Source organism: Orcinus orca, chromosome 21, assembly GCF_937001465.1.
Source record: "Orcinus orca chromosome 21, mOrcOrc1.1, whole genome shotgun sequence".
Lineage (NCBI taxonomy): Eukaryota > Metazoa > Chordata > Mammalia > Artiodactyla > Delphinidae > Orcinus > Orcinus orca.
Genome location: NC_064579.1, coordinates 5,892,848 through 5,918,113, shown reverse-complemented (window position 1 = coordinate 5,918,113; position 25,266 = coordinate 5,892,848). Strand labels below are relative to the sequence as shown.

Here is a 25,266-nt window from a genome sequence, read left to right as displayed (position 1 = left end):
TTTTCTTGAATGCACACATTCTGAAGAGTATGACTTGAATGTGTCCTGCAGGGAGAGTGGCAGAGAGGAGGCCCCATGACCAAAGTAGAGGTGCATCCCTCCTCCCCCCAGCTGTTCAGAGGCCAGAGCACAGGGAGACAGTTTTAAAAGGAAGACTTTGAGCTGTCGTTTTGTTCTGAAGAGGAAGGAAGGTTTTTAGTTTCCAGGTACGATATTCAACTCAGTGCTGCCTCCTGCTGGAAGACTCCGTTAAAACAAGGAAGGGAGCATCCCTCTCAAAGTGACTCAGTTCCATTCATTCCCTTAGGTGAAGAAAAGCTAAGGGTGGTGCCTGTGTTCAAACTTCTCCTAGTCCGTCCACCCCAACCTGGGAGAAGCAAGACTGCCCTCCAAAAGGACAGGCAGGACTTGGAACTGTTAAAAACTTCTGAGCCTCTGTAGGAGAGGTTCCGATTTGCATTGAAATCCTGGGTATAAGTGTACTTGTCACTCAGGCAATCCCCCAACTCCTGGGACAGTTTCTGCTTCTGAGCCCTCCGAGAATCACCGGAAGCCCACCCAGAGCTGTGTCTCCTGGCTCCCAAGCTGAGCCTCTAACAGACAAGGGACCTCTACAGCAAGCTAGAAAGCTCTGATGTCTGCCAAAGAGGCGTGTTGACACCCAAATACTCTGCAACCTGATGAACTTGCTACGCCTTTACTCAATTCACAGACCAGTTATGCCAGTGGACCTGGTCCGATCTGGGGAGAGAGAGTAGTATGACTTCCTCTCTCCGAACCTGTGTAGATGGCAGCCTAGATTGGCCTTTTCCAGGCAAGGGGCCATCCCGCTGCCCAGGGGCAAAAGAGATCTTTGTGTGCGGGCAGTTTGTAGAGTGTGTGTTCTGTGGTTCATCCCCTCCACCTGTTCAACCCTAGGTATGGAAGCGCTCCAACCGCAGAGGACACGATGGCAGCACCATTCTTCGCTGTAGTCAGGATTTAATTGGGGACTTCCTTGGCAGTTCAGTGGTTAAGACTCCACACTTCCACTGCAGGGGGCACAAGTTCGATCCCCGGTCGGGGAGCTAAGATCCCACAAACCGTGTGATGCAGCCAAAAAAAAAAATTTATTGGAAGCAGCACTCAACAGTGACAGAATGTTGACAGAATGTCCTGTTAACACCTCCAACCAGAACCTTCAGCCACTGGCTCCTCTATGCCTCCTGGAGACTCCAGCTTCTTCTTGCTCTGGACCTGCAGGGTTGAGGATGGGTCATCGGAAACAGGAGGGAGAGCTGTTGATCCTGACCCGTGAGACAGCTGGCCTGCGTGTGTGACACTCACATATGGGTGCCACACACCGTGTATGTGACCAGAGGGGTAATTGGGTTCAGGGTGGAGGGGGTAGCAGAGGACCCTGGCTCTTGGGCCTGCATCACGAACACTTAAATCCTGGAGTAACTGCGTGAAAGTTGGTGGTTCACTCAGAACCTTCCTTTTGTCGAGGAGGGGAAAGAAAGGAGGTCAAGATTTTGTCTCTTGGGACTTCCCTGGCGGTCCAGAGGCTAGGACTCCGCACTTCTACTGCAGGGGGCATGGGTTCGATCCCTGGTCTGGGAACAGATCCCGCAAGCCGTGTGGCCCAGCCAAAAAAAAAAAAGGATTAAAAAAAGGGAATTCTCTGGTGGTCCAGTGGTTAGGATTCTGCACTTTCACTGCTGTGGCCCCGGTTCGATCCCTGTTCGGGGAACTAAAATCCTACAAGCCGTGCCAAAAAAAAAAAGAAAATCTCGTCTCTTCCTACACCTGAATGAGGCGAGCTCACTCTCAGGTGTCCCCTACTTTGAGTCTCCTCAGATAACTGCCGTCCTCTTGATCTTCCCCAGATGGTTGGGGGTTCCTGTACCACACAGCTTCCTTTACACTCAGCTTCTCACTACAGCTCATGCCCCGCAATTCCAGCAGAACCACCACCTACCACAGCCTGGTTAGGACTTGATAGGACTAGAGCAAGGGAAAATTTACCCTCACTCTTTCCCTGCCCACCTTTATGGCCTTCAACAGAAAGCTTTCCATGGGGACTCCGCAGAGAAACTCCCTAGGGCCTAACCCACGCATTCTAAACAGGCTGTATCACGAGCTCCTGGAAGAACTGGAGGAGGAGGGATGCATCTTGTTGCATGCTGTGATGTAAATAAATACGGGGAGTTCCCTGGTGGTCCAGTGGTTAGGGCTGGTGCCTTCACTGCCGAGGGCCTGGGTGTCCCTCAATCCACGCTGTGCGGCATAAATAAATAAATAATCATCGTCCCAGTCCTAAGGCAGAGCTCCTAAGACCCTTGGAATTTCCTGTGACAAGAGTAATACAGGTGTCTACTGGTAAGTTAATGAGGTGACTTCGTGAAATCTAAAGATGCCGGGCACAGGTCACCAGGGGAGCCAATCACATGATTAGAAGGTTGGAACTTTCGGTCCCACCCGTGACCTGAGAGGGGAGAGGGGCTGGAGACTGAACTCAATCAGCAGTGGTCAGTGATTAATCAATCATGCCTGTGTAATGAAGCCTCCATAAAAACCCAGAAGGAGAGGGTTCAGAGAGCTTCCTTGCTTGTGAGCATGTGGGGAGATGTGGAGAGAGTGGGGTGCTGTGAGAGCATGGAAGCGCTGCACCCTCTCCCCCCACCTTGCCCTATGCATCCCTTCCATCTGGAAGTAAACAATTTCTCTGAGCTCTGTCAGCTGCTCTGGCAAATTAATGGAACCCGAGTCGGGTGCAGGGTGTGGGAACCTCTGATCTCTACCCAGTCGGTCAGAGGCACAGGTGACAACGTGGACTCGCTATTGGCGTCTGAAGTGGGGGAGGAGGGACAGTCTTGTAGGACTGAGACCCTAACCTGTGGGAGCTGATGCCATCTCCAGGTAGACAGTGTCAGAATTAAATTGTAGGTCACCCTGAGAATTGCCTGGTGGTATGGGGGAAACCCTCTCCCCACGCACTGGAATTGGTACCAGCATCAGTAGGTCCATGCCCTCGTAGCGCTCAGGATGGGACCTGAGCTTCCAACACTGTTCCTCCTTATCACTCTGCCACATCAGCGCTTCTCAAGTTTTTCTGGGCCACACCACACGGCCTGCGGGGTCTTCCGTTGCGGAGCACAGGCTCCGGACGCGCAGGCTCAGCGGCCATGGCTCATGGGCGCAGCCGCTCCGCGGCGTGTGGGATCTTCCCGGACTGGGGCACGAACCCGCGTCCCCTGCATCGGCAGGCGGACTCTCAACCACTGCGCCACCAGGGAAGCCCAGCCTGCGGGATCTTAGTTCCCTGACCAGGTGACGAGCCTGCACCCCTTGCAGTGGAAGCGCAGTCTTAACCACTGGAGCACCAGGGAAGTCCCAGCGCTTCTCAACTTTAGAGGGTATCAGAATGACCTGGAGGGCTTGGTAAGACACTCAGGGGTGGAACCCCCTGAGTTTCTGACTCTAGGTCTTGCAGTGAAGCCTGAGAATTTTTATTTCTAATAAGTCCCCAGGTGAGCCTGATGCTGCCAGTCCTGGGAATGCACGTTAAAAACTGCTGAGCTCCATAATTGGACGACATCAGCTCCGCTCACCCAAGCCTATCACAGCAAACCTACATCCACGACAAGGGCCAGAGTGGAGAACCAGCCGGTCGGTGCCCCTGTGTCCTTGGATAGACAAAGACAACTTGTTTCCAAACTTCTCAGATGCCAGAGGAGCCCGTTTCTGAACCCTCTGGGCTGCTTTCCCCAGGGATTGGTGACAACTTTGGCCTCACAGTGAGACAAGCCTCATTCATAGGAGAGAAATGCAATACCGTTCATCAACAAACATTTCTTGAGTGTTTTCTATGTGCCAGCCATTGGGCTAGGTGTCTGGGATACATCAGTGAACAAAATAGATAAAAATCCCTACCCACATGGAGAATTACCTCTTTCTAATAAAAGGAAGAATAGAACTCTTTTTAAATGTGTTGAGTAGGACCCAGATACCTGGTTACTGGAAGTAATCAGGAGTCTTTAGTCAACTCAGTTTATAAACACTAGAGATTAAGGTCCAAGAGCTCCAGCAGAGACTAAAGGAATGCTCCAGTGAGATGAAACACCACAATAATTATCTTCATCTTTTGGAAAATTACAAGGAACACAGAGTGCTTTGTTTTGCTTTATAGAGGATTAAAAAACCACTGGGGCATGGGGTGGGGGGGAAGAGCAGGGGGAACCCTAGGAATCTAGGGTTCTGGGCATCTAACCAACTGCACTTTTTTAGGAAAGTATCCAGAGACTTTTGGCAAAGGCTGGTACAGGGATGGGGCATGCTTGTTTCCGTACAAGTTCTCTCCGTAAGACACTGAAGCCTTTGGCAGTCCAGAATCCTCTCTATAAATTACAAATACAACTCTTCTGGAGGGCAAACACTTTCATCTTTGCCAGTGTCATGGATGTAATTCTTGGTCCACAGCTCAAGATGGCAAGGAATATATCTTTTTATAACTGTCGACTGAAAAAAATGCACAACCTAAAAGTTGAGAAGTATGTTTTATTTTGCAGACGAAACTGAGGACTTAAGCTCAGAAGCCAGCCTCTCAGATAGTTCTGAGGGACTGCTCTGAAGAGGTAAGGGAAGAGCCAGGGTATGTAGGAGTTTTTGCAACAAAGACCCCGTAGTCGGAACATCAAAACATTACTGTTGGGGCTTCCCTGGTGGCACAGTGGTTAAGAATCCGCCTGCCAATGCAGGGGACACGGGTTCGAGCCCTGGTTCGGGAAGATCCCACATGCCGCGGAGCAACTAAGCCCGTGTGCCACAACTACTGAGCCTGCGCTCTAGAGCCCACATGCCACAACTACTGAAGCCCAAGCACCTAGAGCTCGTGCTCTGCAACAAGAGAAGCCACCACAATGAGAAGCCCGTGCACCGCAATGAAGAGTAGCCCCCGCTTGCCACAACTAGAGAAAAAAAGTTGTGCACAGCAACAAAGACCCAACGCAGCCAAAAATGAAAAAATAAAAGATTATTGTTAATTAAAGAAAACCAGACATCTCAAGTTAATGAATTTAGTGTGCTTTTCTGTGCATGGATGATGCAAGAGTCTGGGCTCACTGGAATCACTCCTTTAATATGCACCTTAGCTTAGCTATCTAGGGCCAGCATCCTGCTTTCTCCATCCTAAAGCCCCTCAGAGTGCACAGCTGGGGCGGCTATAATGTGATGGCTTGATGGCTGCAACATCCTTTGTCTACTGATGTGGCAGGTGACATTTTTCATCCACATAATCCAACCTAATTTCTCTTTACATTCTCTTTACATTTCTTTGTATAATCCAACACAGAGTTTCTTGTGAACTGTGTTCTGTTGCGGGTGGTACATCCAGGCTTCATTTGAGGCTCCTCTCTCTTCCTGGGGACAGGGTTTCAGGTGTCAGGGTCCGGGCAGCTGGTGCTTGATGCTATCTATGCATTTAGGCATCCACCGAGCCTTCCCTCGTCCCACCTGGTATCCAGTTATGGGTCCACGTGTGTCATTGAAGCCTTGGCCCTTCAGCTCCGGCTGCTCCCTCCGCTACGTATGGACCAGGTTAGAGGACACGGGAGTCTTCCTACCTCCTCTGGGCCACACCAGGGCACCCACATCTCCGCAAGGCTGAGTCCCAGTCTATCTGGACTTACTACATAGTCATGGCCCATCCCTTTCTCATCTCCCGGGTAATCTCTTCGTGTGGGAGGAAAAAGCATTTACCCCAAACATCTTAGTTATGTGCAGCGTCCTTTCTGTTCTTCTAAGAACGTGTATTACAGGGTGTTTTTTTTTGCTGCACAGCTTGTGAGATGTTAGTTCCCCAACCGGGGATCGAACCGGCGCCAGACAGCAATGGAAGCGCAGAGTCCTAACCACTGGGCCACCACGGAAGTCCCTGTAAAGGCTATTTCTTTTTCATGCAGCGCTTTCTCCCGGAGGCACAGTAGAACCACGTGGGAAGCTTTTTTTAACGCTCTCAGTTTCTGGATCCCTCTGTTACAGGGTTCAGTTATATTGTCCAAAGGGTATTGTCTTTTTTTTAATAAGATGTTGGGAGTAGGAGTTTATTAATTAATTAATTAATTTTTGCTGTGTTGGGTCTTCGTTTCTGTGCGAGGGCTTTCTCTAGTTGTGGCAAGCGGGGACCACTCTTCATCGCGGTGCGCGGGCCTCTTACTATCGCGGCTTCTCTTGTTGCGGAGCGCAGGCTCCAGACGCGAAGGCTCAGTAGTTGTGGCTCACGGGCCTCGTTGCTCCGCGGCATGTGGGATCCTCCCAGACCAGGGCTCAAACCCGTGTCCCCTGCATTAGCAGGCAGATTCTCAACCACTGCGCCACCAGGGAAGCCCACTGTCTCTTTTTTTTTTTTTTTGCGGTATGCGGGCCTCTCACTGTCGTGGCCTCTCCCGTTGCGGAGCACAGGCTCCGGATGCGCAGGCTCAGCGGACATGGCTCACGGGCCCAGCCGCTCCGCGGCATGCGGCACCTTCCCAGACCGGGGCAGGAGCCCGCGTCCCCTGCATTGGCAGGCGGACTCTCAACCACTGCGCCACCAGGGACGCCCATGTCTTTTTTTTTTTAAGCGCCCCAGGTGATTCTAATGCAAAGCCAGGGTTAAGCACTTTGTGGAAAGGGAGAGAGGGAAGGAGTGTGGCAAGAAGACTAAAGAGGGAAAAGAGGGGAAATTTACGATTTCAGAACTCTTCTGCTACATCAAGTAATCGCTAAGCAGGGTTAGTTATTGTGAGTTTTAAACAAAGCCCTGTTGTACCCAAGCAGGATGTTATGGGGCCTTCCCAGGACAGAACCCCTCCCCCACATCCTCTGCCTTAGCTCCTCTCTGAAGCACCTAGATAATAGTATCTGGCACACATTTCCTGAGTTGTTTTCCAGACGCTAAAACCACCACCAAACGGAAGAAATTAACTACTTGATGACCATGAGCACATAGCCCCCAGACCTACTGGAGCCTAAGGATTGTTAACCTCTGTGACACCACCCTGGCCAATCAGAGAAGTGTGCATCCTGGGACTTCCCCTTCCTCATCTTGCCTTTAAAAATGCTTTCCTGGGACTTCCCTGGTGGTTCAGTGACTAAGACTCTGTGCTCCCCATGCAGGGGGCCTGGGTTTGATCCCTGGTCAGGGAACTAGATCCCATATGCTGCAACTAAGACCTGGTACAACCAAATAAATAAACATTTTTTAAAAAATAAAAATGCTTTCCTGAAACCCATCTGGGAGTTCGATCTTTTGAGTACTAGCTGCCTTGGACCCCTTTCTTGGTGTCCTGCAGTAAATGCTACACTCCTTCACCACAACATGATGTCAGTAGATTGGCTTTACTTCGGACCCAAGTCTGGCTCAGTAACACTTTTGAAAAGGAGCACATTAGAGAAGCTTGTGGGGAGATGCAATAGAGCTAGAAACACTCTGCTCCCTGCTACTCCCAGCGTGATCCTCAGACTAGCATCCTTGCCATCCCCTGGGAGCTTGTTAGAACTCTCAGGTCCCACCCCCAGACGTCTGGCTTCTGTGAGGTACTGCTTGAGCCACTCCAGCTGCCCTCCATATCAACAGGGTCTACATCTGTGAATTCAACCAATTGCAAATCAATAACATATACTTTTTAAAATTCCAGATAATTCTAAAGAGCAAAACTTGACTATCTCATACACCAGCAACTATATACATAGCTCTTACATTGTATTAGGTATTATGGGTAACATAGAGATGATTTAAAGTGTACAGGAGGATTTGTGTAGGTTGTATGCATTTTATATAAGGGACTTAAGCATCTGAAGATTTTGGTTTTCTCAGGGGCCCTGGAGCCAATCCCCCTGATTCCAAGGGATGACTATATTTTACTAAGGGCAGGCTCCTGGGAGGAGGCAGGTCTAATAGTGGGTTGTTAAGTGGTAGGAATTTCTGGAAAGCTTCATTCATTTCTGAGGGAACAGCAAGAAAATATTCATGCAAGAGGTGACTGTAGGTGCTGACACAGAGATGTAAAATGGACACAGATTTGGGTCAGTTTCTGCAGAATTAGAATCCAGTTCAGTTCACGTGTATCTCTGTTTTCTTTTTAAATGAGAAGAAAATCCTCAGTTCCTTAAGGGTCTGGACCATTTTTTCTCTGCTCAAAAGGTGACAGAAGTAGTGTTGTTGAACCCAAGTTCATGTACCCAACACACAGTGAGGCCATACAAACCAAAAACATGAGCGTTTGGAGCAGAGAAAGGTTTATTGCAGGGCCCAGCAAGAATGGGCCGCTTGTGTTCAGAAGACCCAAACTCCCAGACGGTTTTCAGGGAAGAGTTTTTAAAGGCAACATCTGGGGTGATGGCTGCGGGGTGTGTCACGTTCTCCTAATTGGGTGGTGGTGAGGTAACAGTGGTGTTCCAGGAATGTCAATCATCAACTTTCTGGTTCCAACCAGTCTGGGGTCTCAGCAAGTAGTCACCATGCTCCACCTGGGTGGTGGGGTTGGGGGAGGTCTTAGTTCCTATAAAACAACCCAAAGATCTGTGTCAGATTGTGATGTATATCCCTTGAGGAGGAACTAGGACTCTGTTTCATGGCTGAACTGTTGTTTTTGACTGCTTTTCCTTTGCTTCTGCATTCCTTCACTTCTCTAATTAATAACTGCTTGAATCTGGTCTTTGGAACTCAGGGAAGGTGGAGGAGACTAAAGCCTTTTCCTACAAAAAGAAGTGGGGGAGGGGAATTCCCTGGTGGTCCAGTGGTTAGGACCTTGGCGCTTCCCCTTCCCCTGCAGGGGGCATGGGTTTGATCCCTGGTCGGGACGAAAATCTTGCTAAGCCACGCAGCACAGCCAAAAAAAAAAAAAAGAAGCAGGGGGTGGGGGGAGGGAAAGGCTTTTGTACCCTGGCAGTTTCAATCCCCCTTTTCTCTGATGCTCCTCAATCTTTAGGGGAACAGGTACAGGACAAGAAAGGGAGGGAATAAAATTTTGGATACAGAGGTTAACCATAAACTCGGCAGGGGAACTCGGTTTTGGGGGACTAGGTTTCAGTAGGTTAGTTCACTTTAATACCTGTCCTGGGAGTTCCCTGGTGGCCTAATGGTTAGGATTCCAGGCTTTCACTGCTGGGGCCCGGGGTTCAATCCCTGGTTGTGGAACTGAGATCCCACAAGCCACGCGGCCAAAACAAAAACAAAAATAAAACAAAACAGGGCTTCCCTGGTGGTGCAGTGGTTGAGAGTCTGCCTGCTGATGCAGGGGACGTGGGTTCGTGTCCTGGTCCGGGAAGATCCCACATGCCGCAGAGCGGCTGGGCCCGTGAGCCATGGCCGCTGAGCCTGTGCGTCTGGAGCCAGTGCTCCGCAACAGGAGAGGCCACAGCAGTGAGAGGCCCGCGTACCGCAAAAAACAAAACAAAACAAAAAACAAAACAAAAAAACCTGTCCTGGTGTTACCCGAAAACTGGGTCTCCTCTTGGTGGATGTCGAGCCATAAGATACAACCAAGGCAAAGATAAGAAGAAGGAAGGATTTATTACTTGTATCAAGTAAAGAGAACACCAGGGATCTTTCTCAAAGTAGTGTTTCCAAACAGCAAAATTGGGAAAGTTTTAACCTAAGGGTACGTGCATGTTCTTGAAGGGGCTTGAGCAGTGGCAGTCCAAGCTTTAGTTGATTGAAGTCAGGAGGGTCAGAAAAGGTCAACATCATCACCCCTTAGGTTCCAGTTGATCTGGTGATTGAGCACTTGAGGAGGGATTTAAATTCTGCAAAATAGCTCAAGACAGTGCTTTCCGCTAGTCTTTACCATTGAAGTAGAACTGGGAGTCTACGACTGATTTGTTATCTTTGCCATTGTTAATTCTCTTGCCTGATAGGTTTGTCCTTTTGTTCCCTTAAGATCATTATTACAGTAAGTCCCCTACATATGAACAAGTTCCATTTGAGAGTGCATTCGTAAGTCCAATTTGTTCATAAGTCCAACAAAGTTAGCCTAGGTACCCAACTAACACAATCATCTATATAGTGCTGTACTGTAATAGGTTTATAATACTTTTCACACAAATAATACATAAAAAGCAAACAAAAAATTAAAAAAACATTTTTAATCTTACAGTACAGTACCTTGAAAAGTACAGTAGTACAGTACAACAGCTGGCACACAGGCTGGCACTGAATGAACAGACAAGAAGAGTTACTGAGGGGCTTCCCTGGTGGCACAGTGGTTAAGAATCTGCCTGCCAATGCAGGGGACATGGGTTCGAGCCCTGGTCCGGGAAGATCCCTCATGCCACGGAGCAGCTAAGCCCGCAAGCCACAACTACTGAAGCCCGTGGGCCTAGAGCCCACGCTCGGCAACAAGAGAAGCCACCGCAGTGAGAAGCCCGCACACCGGAACAAAGAGCAGCCCCTGCTCAATGCAACTAGAGAAAGCCTGCGTGCAGCAACGAAGACCCAACACGGCCAAAAATAAATACATAAAATAAATAAATTTATTTTTAAAGAAAGAAGAGTTACTGACTGGAGGAGGGAGTGGAGGCGAGCGATGATAGAGCTACAGGGTCATCAGCAATAGGAGACAGAGGGCGAGCTGCCATTTCACTCATGCCGGATGTTGATGGCACAGGTTCTGGCTCCTTGCTGGAACTGAAACAGGAGAGAAGGGGGCAGGGCACCATCTTTAAAAGAATGACATAGCCCAGGGACACGACATAAACTAATTAGAACAGGTCCAAGATGGCGGACAAGCTGACTTCCACTAGACCTTGAGCTTCTGAATAGACCCATTGTAACACACCCACGGGTGCCATGACAGTTCCAAGGCCAACCATAAAGGTCAAAAAGGGGGCGGTGGCCCAATTCCTGGAAATATCCGCCCCTTCCCCAAAATCCTTGGAATAGTCCTCCCTTTCATTAGCCTATGAAATTACCCACCCCTATAACACCTGACAACCCTGTACCCTGGGGGCCGCTCTCACCTTCTGAGATGGCCCACACTCTGTGGAGTGTGTTTCTCTCTAAATAAATCCACTTCTTACCTATCACTTTGTTTCTCACTGAATTCTTTCTGCCATGAGACATCAAGACATCATGCAACAGACTAGCAAATTAAGCAGATGTTGACATTTTGCCCTATTGACTCAGGTTTTCTCTTTATAGAGGTAAAATGCCTCAGGAAAAAGGTAGGAAGATGTGTCCACACAGCTATTTCTACTTCCAGCCCTCTATTCACTTCTCAATCCATTGCAATGTGAATTCTGCCCGCACCACTCTATTACTCCATTGAAATCATTTAGGACTTTTAAAATGAATGTTACTAAACTAAACTTAGGTCTGCTGGCCAAATGTGCAGCAAATTCAATCTACCAACACCAGGATGTGGTGAAGAAAAATACAGCATTTATTGCAGGGCACCAAATGAGGGAGTGGGAGACAAGCTGCAGATCCACTCTCCAACTTGGTCTTTGAGTCTGGGGTGTTTTAAAGGGGAAGACCAAAGAGGCTGGGATTAAACACTGTCTCGTGACATTTCACATTTTGATTAAGAACACTGGTTCTGGGCTTCCCTGGTGGCGCAGTGGTTGAGAGTCCGCCTGCCGATGCAGGGGATGTGGGTTCGTGCCCCGGCCCGGGAGGATCCCACATGCCGCAGAGCGGCTGGGCCCGTGAGCCATGGCCGCTGAGCCTGCGCGTCCGGAGCCTGTGCTCCGCAGCGGGAGAGGCCACAGCAGTGAGAGGCCCGCGTACCGCAAAAAAAAAAAAAAAAAAAAGAACACTGGTTCTTAATCATAGTTTCGAGAGTCAGAATGTCTCTGGTTTACATTCTGTGGCCAGGGTCTGTTAGCTCATCTTGCCCTGGAGAAACAATCTGAGTTTGTACATTAATGGTGATGTCTATAATAGCAATTTTAGTACATTAACGATGTTATTGACCACAGCAATTTTAATCATCTGACTCTGGTTGATTACTGTTCAGTAAACAAGGAATTGAGCTCAGAGGGGACAAGAAAGGGAATGAAGTTTTGGATAGAGAGATTAATCATAAATTGAGTAAGGGAACTCGGTTTTAGGGGGACTTGGTTTCAGATCATTCATGACTTTCATTTAAAATGCAGATGCTGTCCAGGGTTCAATTCCCAGACTACTGCCCTTTGAAAACAATGCTATACCAGTGTTTTTCAAATTTGGGTCATCAAATCGATTTAGTATGTCACTACTGGCATTAAAAAAAAAAGATATAGGGAATTCCCTGGCAGTCCAGTGGTTAGGACTTGGCACTTCCATTGCCAGGGCCTGGGTTCAATCCCTGGTCGGGGAACTAAGATCCCACAAGCCATGCGGTACCGCCAAAAAAACCCCCCAAAACAGGGACTTCCTTGGAGGTCCAGTGTAAGACTTTGCCTTCCAATGCAGGGGGTGCGGGTTCAATCCCTGGTCCGGGACCTAAGATCCCACATGCCTTGTGGCCAGAAAACCAAAACCTAAAAAGAAGCAATATCATAACAAATTCGATAAAGACTTAAAAAAAAAAAAGGTCCACATTAAAAAAGAAAAATCTTAAAAAGCAAAATAAATAAATAAAAACCACTGAAGAGTATACTTAAAAAAAACAAAAAATACATGAACAAGATTTCTTTAATAGCTGGAAATTTTACATCATCTTATTTCCGTTCTTCTTCCTTCATAAGATAAAATGGAACATATATATATGCACCCACACATAAAAATATATAGGTAATTAATACATATGTGTATATATCTTTTTTTTTACTAAAGGCTAAATACTTCTCTGCAATAAAAATATGTATAAAAGTTGAAATTAAATTTTTATATACTTTCTGTGACCATAAATCTCTAGTGTTAAAATATTTCTTCAGTCAATTATCAGTATACAACTGATCGAATAAACATAGTATACATTTTGATTACTAAACATAAAAATTAAAATTGTATTAGAGATGCAATTCTTAATGAGACTGAGGATTAGATTTTCAATTAATCCATATATCCATGAATATCGCTACTGCTAGAATGAGACAGGTTCAGCATCAATTCTATTCCTATTTTTCGTGTTTATAGATATAAGAGCTGACAACCTTTGTTTACATAAACAAGCAGATTCCCACTTAGAAATCAGTTCAACTCAATTCTTTCAACGACATCAAAGTTCTATGCCAAATCACATGGTGCTCTCTTACCAATTACTTTTTTTGTTGTTTTGTTTTGGCCGTGTTGTGCGGCTTGCAGTATCTCAGTTCCCTGACCAGGGATTAAACCTGGGCCTCCACAGTGAAAGCGCCGAATCCTAACCACGGAATTCCCCAATTACTTTTTTGATTTAAATTTTCAATTAATTTTAAAGTCACAAAATTAAGCCGCCCATCTCTAGACGCCACTAGGAAACCTGCTCAAAGTGGCAGATCACGAGGGCAGTACAACAAACTACTTCTGGGGCGGGAAGTAGTTTCCCACGTCTAACGGTGAGGAAAGTCTGCAATGCACATCACAGCCTTCAAAGCCTCTAGGCTGCCAGCGCTCTCAAGGCGCCTCATCTGCGCGGTGATTTCGTCCCGGTCACGAAAATGCGCAGCGCCCACCCTGAAATGAAGTGAGTCCTAGAGGCAATCCAACGAGTAATCTCACCTCCTCCGCCTTCACGTGGCTCGGTCTGTAGCTACCCAGCCCCGAGGCCCCGCCCACCTCTGTCTGCCCTCCCGACCTTAAAGCCGGCTTAGAGCGCGCCTTCCCTTGGCAGGCGGTGTACTCACTGAGAATCTTTACTATTTGAAGGTTAGAAGGGCCAGTGAGCAACTCGCGCGAGACGCAGACAGTATTCTCGCGAGAAGTCTGGGAGGCGGCAGTGATGGCGGCGGCGGGAACTGTACCCGGCCCGGGAGTGAATGCAGGACCCGGCCCGGCAGTGGCTGCAAATGCAACACCGGCAGAAGAAGGGGAAACGAAGCCGGTAGTAGCGGTAGCAGCCGCTCCGGCCGGGGAGGGGACGTCTGCTGCTCCAGCCGCGGAGCCTGGCTCTGGAGAGGCCGAAAGCGGGTGAGACGTCCTGCAGCCCGAGGAGGACAGAGGGAGGGAGGGGGACGGGGGGGGAGGGGAGGGAGGCCCGCCCCTCTTGGAATCCCGCGGCTCCCGGGAGCACTCCGGCCCGCCCCTTCCGAACCCAGGCCCTGCGGCCAGCCGCTCGCCCTGCTCTCTCCCGGACCTTAGTCCCGCTCGCCGCTTGGCCTGTCCCCTCTGAACTGTATCTCGGGCTACGCCTCTTTCGCACCTTTTAGGCCAAGTTTCTCCCCCTACCTCCCGGCCCTTGCACACCAGCAGAGTGCTGATAGGTCACTTTCTAGCAGGAACCCTTCAAAAATCCCAGAGAGGAAACCACTTTGCGCTGCCAGACTGGTGGAAGTAATGGTCCCTCTGAAAACAGAGCAGAAAAGCTGCATCTCTTCGAACCTCCCCCAGGACCAGTTCCATCCCCTGTAGACTTGTCTGTAAGGGCCGATTAGGTTTCCTTGATGCGCCATGGGCTTGGGTTTATCTTGGCCGCATTCTTCCTAATGCTGGGCATCCAGTCTGAGAACAGTCTTTGCTGAAAAAAGTAGGAGTGTGAAGTTCAGCTGTACTTTGATCATCATCTTTGGGAATAGGCGTTTTCAGGTGTTTCTCTTGAAAATTCTTCTTTCTGAGTGCTTTCTTTATTTTACAGGGATGCAAACTCAGTTGATGTAAGTGGTGGCTTGGAGACAGAATCCTCTAATGGAAAGGATACACTAGTAAGTATTTGTTTTGGATGTTTGCAAAGCAAAATAGGGTTGGTTTTTAAAGTTTTTAAGCGAATCAAAAATACAGTCAGGCCAACTAACTTGATTCTCTCATGGCTCTGTGGACACAGGAAGGTGCTGGGGATACTTCAGAGGTGATGGATACTCAGGCGGGCTCCGTGGATGAAGAGAATGGTCGCCAGTTGGGAGAGGTGGAGCTGCAGTGTGGAATATGTACCAAATGGTTCACAGCAGACACCTTTGGCATAGATACCTCGTGAGTATTTTTCGTAGACTTTGTAAGAATCACTTTGTAAATGTTAGATCTCAACACGTCCAACAGTTGAATAGTCACTGTCTAGGCAAACGTAGATGCGTAGTGTTTCCTGTGTCTCCTGACCCCTGTTCAGTGAGTAGTAGGATTTGAATCAGGAATTGTTTTAATAGCCTGAGCATGTCTTCTCTCTACTAAGGGCAAGCCCTTAACAGGTATAATGATAGTTATTATCCCTGTGTTTGCACTTAGGGCCTGGACGGGAGACAAACCATGTAATTACAAAGCATTAAATAAACAAATTTGAGACAATGTCATTTAAACCTTGTATTGGGTATTGTGGATTTGGGGGAAAGGGTTGGTGTATATGGTGGAAAAAGCCTGATGTCAAAAATTTGAGATGGCCAGTCCTCTTCATGCCTGAGCCATCCTTTTTTTCCTTTTGGTTTCTAATTCACTCCCTTTAGGTGTCCTGAATTCTCTCCTCAGCAAAACCAATTTCCAGTCTTTACACCTCTTCTAGTGAATTAAAACCATTTTATGAACGATTGAGAATGAAAGGCGCCTTTACTTATTCTGAGTATTCGGTCAACAGCTAGCAAGGCAGCATTACTGACTCACTGTCTATGGAAATAACTATACTGCTGCCTCTCTGGGGTGTTCTTTATGGTCCATATTATACAAATAAATTTAGATAAGACTGTCTCAGAATAGGGCTGTGTTGTTAATTCTGAAATTAATCCCCCTTGGATGGGTTTGTGAAGAAATAACCTTCCTTTATAATTTGATGACTGCTTTCTAGTTAAAAAGTTAAAGAAATACTAATGTTCTTATTAATATGTGACTGGTGAGGAAGGATAGAATGTTTAAAAAAGAAAGAAAATTACTGAAGGATCAGGAAGAAGTGATCTTGGTAGAAAGACCTATAGGGAAAATATATAAGCTGGTCAGTTAGACCTAAAATTGGGCCACTTTTGCCAAGGAGAATTTGTTTGGATAAACAGGGTCTAGGAAAGGAAATTTATCAGAGTGATAATGTGGAACAATCCAGCAGTGAATCAAACCACAGTTCAGAGGTTTGGTAGAGACCAGTTTGTACCTGAATTTGAGAAGTTATACCTAAAACCCAGCAGGTGGGACAGATTATCGTTTATGGCTGAGATGGAGGAAGTGAGTGAGCTAGCAGGGTATGAAAAAGGCTGCTCTAAACACTTGATTGTATTTGAATTAGGTAACTATATACCTGCCTATCTCTTCTGTAAGTGAGCTTATCACAATGGACTGTTTAATGGAAGGGGCTCTAGAGAGAGGTAAAGGTAAGGGAACTCGATCTTAACAGTCCTAAGGATATTTCTTAATTCCTTGAGTGGTGGCAGTAGACACACATTTGGGAACATCTCTTTAAGGATACCTTAAACCAGTTTCAGCAAAGTCCAAGATAAACCTGCCTTTATTTTGATTTCTTCTCTTCCAACTTAAACCAGTCTTTTGTTTTTCTTTTACTTTCTCCTTTTCAGGACCAAGCTCTCCCTATACTTTTCCAGTCACCCAGTACAGCCACGACACTTCTCTAATGCATGCTTCCTGTTAGCCCTCAGTCTCTCCCTCCACCAGTTTCTTCCTCTCTGCCTTCAAACAGGCCTTCTCTTGCCCCCAGCTCACCTCTTAGGAGATTTCCTCTATGATACAAGCAGTCTTAGTGGTTAGGACTCTTTTTATTTCATGCCCGCCCCCGTCAAATCAGCTACCAAGCTTGACCAATTTTTTTTCTTCTTGTGCACTTGCTTGTCCTTTCCATTTTTATTGTTTCACTCGAGGTGAGGTTTTTTTTTTAACCTTCTGCTGGAATGGCTACAGAAGCTTCTTCCATATTCCCGTTTCTAATCTCTTCTTCCCTTCAGACCCATCCTATCACTAAACTTACTGCTTTCACAAGGTGGCTTCCCCTTCAGGATGTTCCTGTTACCCACAGAGAAGATCCACTTCCACGGGCATGTAAGGCCTCTTGTACTTCTTACCTTTCAAGCCTTATCTTTTACCATACCCCCGACAACTCCCCTCCCCTGGCCAAACTTGTGTACACCAGTTTGCCACTTTGCCTCCTAGTTTGCACTTTCTCATCTCTACACAAAATAGTTTTGCCTCTAGAAAAGAAGACCAACTCATCTTTCCAAATCCTAATTTGTGTCCTCAAAAAATCTTCCCTAACTCTTAAATCTGAAGTTACTACTTGGGTCCTTTAAACTCTTAAATAAGACTAACTGTCATCTGTAGGATTCATTTGGTAATGAGGCAGGTCATGTTTTGTGACTTCTGTGTTGTTCTTGAATAATTATTTACATTTTAAAATTAATCTTTTTATACCTGTCTGCCCTTTCCAACAATAGTATTGGCACTTTACAAAGATACTTGAACATAATATAAATACAGATATTTAAATGTAAAGATATTTAAAGAGACTACTTTGTCTTCTTCCACAAGTCTCCTGGTATACTCTTTTAGGTGCTTACAAACTATAATAAACTAGCTTGGATAGGGCTCAGGTCAGAACCTTGCAGATGCCGAATTATCAACTATAGTGGATAATGTCTTACTAAATTTTGGTGACAGAAAAATCCAGCTATTTGTAAAAATATGAGCCCTGTTTTGGTGACCTTTTTTTTGACCCTGCTGCGCAGCATGTGGGATTTTAGTTCCCCGACCAGGGACTGAACCTGTGCCCCCTGCAATGGAAGCGTGGAACCCTAACCACTGGACCGCCAGGGAATTCCCTTGGTGACCTTTTTAAGTTTTAAGAGTATATTAATACATTAGCATTATTATGTTACTTTCACTGAGGGAGAGGATCCCCATTGATTTACTTCTCATAAGTGTGTGTTCAGAACTTCACTAATTTGCACAATTTGGCTGTTCTCCAGATCCTGTCTACCTTTCATGACCAACTACAGTTTCCACTGCAATGTATGCCATCATAGTGGGAATACCTACTTCCTCCGGAAGCAAGCAAGTAAGGACAAACTCCGGAGTACTGCAAAGTGACTGTCCTCTGGTTAGCTGGCAAAGAAAAGGGATTTGGGCTCAGCCGAATCAGGAAACCTTTGCTTGGTAGCTGGTAGAAGTTACCTTGGGGCTTAGCTCTGAATAATTGCTGTTGTCCATTTCAGATCAAATGATGACTCTATTCTTTGCTGCTGTGGTTGTTAATCTGTGGACCACCTAGTTAAATATTCTTTTGGTAACAGGGATATATTACTACAGGTAACTTTTTCTTCCTTTTTGTTTTTATAGACTTGAAAGAAATGTGCCTTAGTGCTTTGGCCAACCTAACCTGGCAGTCGCGAACACAGGATGAACATCCGAAAACCATGTTCTCCAAAGATAAGGTAGAGATAGAATTATTGTAATTGCAATTATGCCAAAGAATCAGGAGGAACTTCTAAATACAGTGGACCCTTGAACGGCATGGGTTTGGACTTCACTGGTCCATTTATATGCAGGTTTTTTTCACTAAGTACATCCTGCAGTACTACACATTTCAAGGTCGGTTGAATCCTTGGATGTAGAACCACGAATACAGAGGGCTGACTGTAAACTTACATGAGGATTTTTGACTGTGTAGACAGTCGGTGCCCCTAATCCCAGAGCTGTTCAAGGGTCCACTGTACAGTCTAACAATAAGTTCTTTCCCCCCAATTTTTATGAATATATGACTAATTCAGTGGTTACTTTGTTCTCATTTCATGTGATTTACTAACTTCCTAGTGTGTGCTCATTGTGTCATTGGCTTAGCTATTAGAAGGATGAATCCTTATATTAAAAAAGAGTGTATTTAAAAAAAAAAGATAAATCCTTAAATAGTTTTGATTGGCTTTATAGAAACAAACAACTGTCTGTCCCACAGTTAATAATCAGACCTTGAGGTGAACCTTCTCAGCTTAGTTTGAGCTGTTTTTATGGATGCCAATCACAGATTTTGTCAGGGGAAAAGGCCAGTTTATTAAAAAGATTCATCCTTTATTGTTAAACTGGAAAACCGCATGACTAAAGTCAGGACTCAGAATTAGATGATCAGCCCCTCCGTGAGTCTTTCCTCCTGTGACTCACGGGAACAAAATATGACTTAAGTAAATTGTACAACTTTGGAGTTTACGCTGTGACCTGGTATACACGCATATGTACCCGCTCTCATTTAAAACTGAGGCCCTCTCTGATCTTTTCCCTCTGCGTGCCGATATTTTCTATTCTAGTCAATGCTAGTATTCACCTACAAAATTGATTTTATAGCCTACTAATTGACTGCAGCCTACAGTTTGAAAGACACTGGTTGGGGAATTCCCTGGCCGTCCAGTGGTTAGGACTTGGAGCTTCCATTGCAGGGGCCACGCTTCCACTGCAGGGAGCACGGGTTCAATCCCTGGTTGAGGAGTTAAGATCCTGCAAGCCGTGCGGCCAGGCCCAAAAAAAAAAGAAAGACACTGGTTGGTGTAGGGTATTTAGTGAGACGAATATATTCAGGATCAGACTGACCAGGGCCTTTTCTATTAAACAGAGAGGTTAGACTTAACCCTGTAAGCCGGAGGAGTCAGCAGAGGGTCGCCTCCCCACGCCTCACCACCCCCCCCAACCTTTTTTCCTACATTAAAAAGAATGCATTTAAATAGAGGTGTGCTGTGATTAGGTTTGCCTCTTATTTTTTTCTCTAAATTGTTTTTCTGAATTTTTCAAATATATAGAAAAATTCAGATAGTACAATGAACATCTGTTTATTCTTTATCTAGATTTGCCAGCTGTTACCATTTTGCTGTGTTTGCTTTATCTCCCCATATCTATATATTCCCCCTAAGCTTATGTGAGACTAAATTGTAGATATTACACTTTACCCAATATACTCTTATAACCACAGTATAGTGATCATACTGAAAAAACTTAATGTTGATGCAATACAACTATCTTATATATACAGATTATATTTTTGTGTATTGAGTGTACATTTTCTCAGTATTTTTATTGTCTAAATAATATCCGTCATAGCTTTTTCGTCTATCCAGAACCTGATCAAGGATCACACATTAAAATTAGTTGTAATGTCTCTTTTATCTCTAGACTAGTTCCTTTATTTTACTTTGTTATTTTAGTCTGCTATAACATTTGAAATTTTGAAGAGCCTAGACCGTTATTTGCCATGATGCTCCTCAATTTGCATTTATCTGATTATTTCCTTATGATTAGGTTCGGGTTAAACATTTTTGGCAAGAATATTATGTAGATAGTGTGTGTTTTTCTATGTATCACATCAGGAGACATAAGATATTGCTTCGTTTTATTATTAGTGATCCTAAATTTGACTACTTGGGTAAAGAGGTTATTTATTAGTCGTCCTGAATTTAACTACTTGATGTTTCCATTGTAAAGAGACCCCTTTTTCTTTGTAATTATTAAGTAATTTATCCTTTCAAGCAGTGGTTGTAGCAGCCATTGACTGTCCTAGCCTGAAGCAGTTAATAGAATGGTCATTGTAAACAGAATACATTTACTGGTTTATAGTTCTTCTGTAAAGAAGAGTCCTCCCCCCCACCGTTGTTGTTGTTGTTTTTAATTTTAAGAGTCAATGATTTTTATAGTCCATTATGGGATTTCTGGATTTCTGATGCTCAGATTTGACCAGTGTAGACCCATCCCGGCTGACTCCTGACACTTTTTGATATGTCCCTCTTCAGTCTTTGAACTCTTCCTTACTTTCTGGAACAACAAAACATCCCAGTCTTCCCTTGTGCTTTGCCTGATTCAGCCTGGTTCCTTTTAGTAAAGATTTGGTGTTCACGGAACTGATTCTGGTGGAAGGTGTTAGCGGCGGACAAACTCTGGTGGGCTGGGGGAGGTGGCCTAGGATGGGGGGAGGTTGGTGCCAGAGGATCAAGCTCAGAGATTGTTGTGGTCATGCAGGCAGGGACTGGCGAGGACCACAGTCAAAGCAGTGGGGGTGGAAAGGAGCCCTGATTGGTGAAAAGTTTCTGAAATTTAAAAATTCATTTAGTGGGACTTCCCTGGTGGTCCAGTGGTTAAGTATCTGCTGTTCCAGTTCAGGGAACACGGGTTTGATCCCTGGTCGGGGAACTAAGATCCCACATGCCGCTAGACTCCTGAGCCCTCACACTCTTGAGCCCGCGCCAAAACTAGAGAGAAACCCGCACGCGGCAACTAAGACCCGACACAGCCAAATAAATAAATAAATTAATATTTTAAAAAAATTCACTTGGTGACCATTTAGATGCGCAGGTTGTACGAGAAGAACAAGAGTGACTCCGTGTGTCAAGCCTGTGACTCTGGGTGACGGGCGATTCTGAGTGTTAAGAGCAGATTTATGAGGTGAGGTACAGAGTTCAATCTCGGTCAGGAGAAGTCTGAGGTGCCTGCGGGGTTTCCAGGTGGAGATGTCTCTGGTGGGAAGGAACAGGAGCTCAGGAGAGAGAGTACCTGGGAGTCATCTTACAGAGTTAGGGCAGGTCTTTTCCCTTTAACTGGATTATGAGTCCTATGTGACTAAGAGTTGTATATACTTGTTTGAATCAGAATCTTTTTTTTTTTTTTTTTTGGCTGCGCCTTGCTGCATGCCGGCTCTTAGTTCCCCGACCAGGGATCGAAGCCGTGCCCCCTGCAGTGGAAGCGCGGAGTCTTAACCACTGGACCACCAGGGAAGTCCTTGTATATGTATACTTGTTTGAAATTCCCCACAACCTATATGTTGTTCGCATGCAATTATGTATTTGTTCAGTTATTAAAAGGCAAAACATGAATTTGTCTTTTGATTCTGACAAGGTCTTTGAAAATGCTGCGGTTTTTTTTTTTGTGAATATAATTTTGAAAGCAACTATAAAAGCTTTAGTATATTTTGTTTTAAAAATTAGGATATCATACCATTTATTGATAAATATTGGGAGTGCATGACGACCAGACAGAGACCTGGGAAAATGACCTGGCCAAATAACATTGTTAAAACGATGGTAAGTAGGCTAAAATTGACTAGACTCAACATTTAGAAAACCAGTGTTCCTTGTAAGAATTTATATATATATATATATGTGTGTATATATATTTTTTTGGTCTCACTGAAATAATGTGATGACTGAGAAAATGAGAACAACCTAGTATTAAATCTTGGAGCGCAATTGTAAATTTTAATAGTTTTCACACAAAATCAGTAAATTGCACATTGTGTCTTAAATGAAGACATGGTAGTTTTATGTACGATGCTGAAACCTTTGTCCAGTGCACTTTGGCAAGTATAATTTTTTATATTGAAATTGGAGACAATTGTTTTCTTTGATTAAAAAAAAAAACTCTGAACATTATTGTCCTTAGAATTAGAGAGAGCACCTGGGGAGAAGTCAGCACAAGCTGTTAACAGTATGTATCTCTGTGAGATGCAGGGATGGGTGAGGGTTATGAAGGACAGTGGCTCTCATTTTTTTAAGTTTCTCTATTGTTTGAATTTTTTGATGGTCATGCATTAATTTTCTAATCAGGGAAAAACAATACTGTTGTGTGTTGGGTTTTTTTCTGGTGGGGGGCGGGCTTTGGGATTTGGAGATTACACCTAGGGATTGGAGTTAGCGGTTCATCATCCATTCATTTTAAGTATAAAATTTCCAGTAATACTAAAATGCTGTTTCCTTTTAGAGTAAAGAAAGAGATGTATTCTTAGTAAAGGAACACCCCGATCCTGGGAGTAAGGACCCAGAAGAAGATTACCCCAAATTTGGCCTTCTGGATCAGGTACATTAATATGCTTCATAATCCCCTTTTGATTTTTAAGCCATGGGGACAGAGAGAATCAGGCTTTGTTGACATTTGTATGTTTGCCATGTACAAATGCCCATAGCATGGTGGGTTCCAAATAAATGGTTCTTACTACACATGGAAAGAAAGAACACTCACCTTAAACCAGGAGACTGGTGTTTTAGTTCTGGCCCTTCCCTAAAATGTTATGACTCAATGCGTGTCATTTTTATCTTTTTTAACTTCCATTTCCTCACTTGTAACACAAATATGCCATTCCAAGTTATTTCTCCTTTTCTTTCCATCTCAAATTTTGCTCTAAAAACATTTGTTAGTGTGAAGAAAAATTTGCCGTGAAGAAGAATTTGTGTTGTGTATCTAGCATAATATGAGGAAAAAGAAAACTTCCCCTCTTTGTTTAAATGGCAGGTGTCACATTCAGCATCTCAGGAGGTCAGATCTTTCAGCTGTGCCTTAAAATGTTTGATTTGCCCACATTGAACATTTAAGATTTCATATAGAAATTCAGATTTCTGCCTTTTCTTGTAAAATGCGAAGGTCTAAGAGAAAAAAATCCGAAGCTCTGACTACACTGGGTCTGGTTCCCACAGGGAGGTGCGCCCTCGGCCCGGCCGTACCCCCCAGCACGGGTTGGTTGCCACTCATCCTCATTCTTAAACCACTTGGAGCCTGACACTTGGCTGCGTCACATGTGTTACTGGCTGATCCCTGAAGCATCTAAGTTTGGGACCTCTGCAGGTTTCAGATCTAGGTTGTCATTCAATTAGAATTTCTCCTGTTCTTTTGAGCATTGCCAGGTTGGTTTGATTAGATAGCCTCCCTTTATAATTGAATATTTTTCCCTCTAGGATCTTAGTAACATTGGTCCTGCTTATGACAACCAAAAACAAAGCAGTGCTGTGTCTACCAGTGGGAATCTAAATGGTAAGTGTTTCAGTGTCTCATTGATGAAATACTTGTAAGCTGTTGAATTCAGATGTGCCTAGAATTGGGCAGTCTTTGGGTTGACTCTTAACTGGATATTTACTAAGATGCTTTAAAGTCCAAATCTCAATTTTTAGGAGCTAGCCAAGGGTTTGACAGATGGTAGTAGGGGAGAACTTTTTGTCACTTTCCACTACAGTTTGGTCTTAAGTGAAACAGATTTAGCATAAAACAAGGTACAATTTTAAGGTCAGATTCGCTGTGTTTATATTAGACTCCCCATCTGTATGTTCATAACTAACACTTTAGATTCACTTGCTCTGCACTCTTCTTCCTTAATTCAGCTGTTATATAATACACTTCCTGCCCATCTTCTCATTTTTCTTGCCCTTAATCTTCAGCTTATTCACATGACAGCATTTCTGTGTTGATCACCCACTGTAGCATATTTTTCTCTCTAACCCATCTAAGAGCAGGAAAGCCCTTTGCTGCTAATGGTAATCTAATGAGAGTGGGTATAATGGGGAGGTAGCTAGCTATTCATCTGACACATGGTGTCATTACCTTGTCTTTTGGAGTGGTAGCATCTTAAATATGTAATCATTCCACTGTTACTAATATTCTAAGATGGGTGGGAAATAGCTAAGTGTATTGTTCATCTTTTTACATTATTTGTAAAAATTATGTAATTGTTAAATTACATAATTGTAATTTTAATCTCCTTTTAATTGTTAACATTTGACAAATACATGGTGCCACTTCTGTTCTTACAGGTGGAGCCTCTTTTGGAGGTGAATTCCTCCTCTGTCTTCTTTCAGCCTCTCAGACTTAAGTATTTTGTGTTTTGGAAAATGCTTTTCGCTGAGTTGTGGTAGAAGCTAAACCTAAGTTAAATTTTTAAAGCATTGTGGAGATGGTGGCAGTAGCACTCGATATGAAACAGTAGTTCCGGTTTAATGTTAGTAATTGGAAGCTTGTACGTTGTCATATTCTGCCTAACATGGCCAGCAGTCCCCTTTGTGTTGCTTGTTTTGTTCAAGATGGATCTAAAACTTCTCTCAAAATAATTGAAATGCAGATGCCAATAAAAACTTAATAGTTTTTTGATTAAGGTAACTCGAACTAGAGATGTTAATGTTGCAGCCGTTTAACATTAAGCCTTTTATGAGGACTAGGAATGACAACCTGGTATGTTCGTAAAAGGAAGTTCAGCACGAATCTGGTCCTGTCTACGCAGAATATGACCTGCCTTCAGTGTCTTGATCCTCTTTTTTTTTTCTTCTTTTTTTTTTTTTGCGGTACGCGGGCCTCTCACTGTTGTGGCCTCTCCCATTGCGGAGCACAGGCTCCGGACGCGCAGGCTCAGCGGCCATGGCTCACGGGCCCAGCCGCTCCGTGGCATGTGGGATCTTTCCGGACTGGGGTACGAACCCGTGTCCCCTGCATCGGCAGGCGGACTCTCAACCACTGCGCCACCAGGGAAGCCCATTGATCCTCTT

At 44.9% G+C, this 25,266-nt stretch overlaps 1 protein-coding gene and 1 long non-coding RNA gene across 5 annotated transcripts in view; one reads left to right on the top strand and one right to left on the bottom strand.

Moving 5' to 3' along the window:
• Positions 1–8,242: 8,242 nt before the first annotated feature.
• Positions 8,243–13,911, bottom strand: LOC105748840 (uncharacterized). Of its 3 annotated transcripts, none has more exons than XR_001120231.3 (3): positions 13,771–13,911; positions 10,524–10,648; positions 8,243–8,522 (listed from the first exon to the last, which is right to left on the bottom strand). It is a non-coding gene; the product is annotated as an uncharacterized LOC105748840 (long non-coding RNA). The 3 variants fall into 3 exon arrangements; XR_001120230.2 differs by having other exon boundaries at positions 13,646–13,777; XR_004479615.2 differs by lacking the exon at positions 13,771–13,911 and adding an exon at positions 13,201–13,639.
• Positions 13,866–25,266, top strand: part of ASH2L (ASH2 like, histone lysine methyltransferase complex subunit) — a 27,559-nt gene continuing 16,158 nt past the window's right edge. Inside the window, exons 1-9 of one of the 2 annotated variants that reach the window (XM_049704319.1) lie at positions 13,866–14,053; positions 14,718–14,784; positions 14,904–15,049; positions 17,965–18,053; positions 18,335–18,429; positions 21,952–22,047; positions 22,724–22,819; positions 23,692–23,767; positions 24,541–24,558. In XM_049704319.1, the coding sequence (XP_049560276.1) occupies positions 13,866–14,053; positions 14,718–14,784; positions 14,904–15,049; positions 17,965–18,053; positions 18,335–18,429; positions 21,952–22,047; positions 22,724–22,819; positions 23,692–23,767; positions 24,541–24,558 (871 nt within the window). The remainder of the gene's footprint in view (positions 14,054–14,717; positions 14,785–14,903; positions 15,050–17,964; positions 18,054–18,334; positions 18,430–21,951; positions 22,048–22,723; positions 22,820–23,691; positions 23,768–24,540; positions 24,559–25,266) is intronic. The other variant, XM_004284879.4, reaches the window with a different exon arrangement.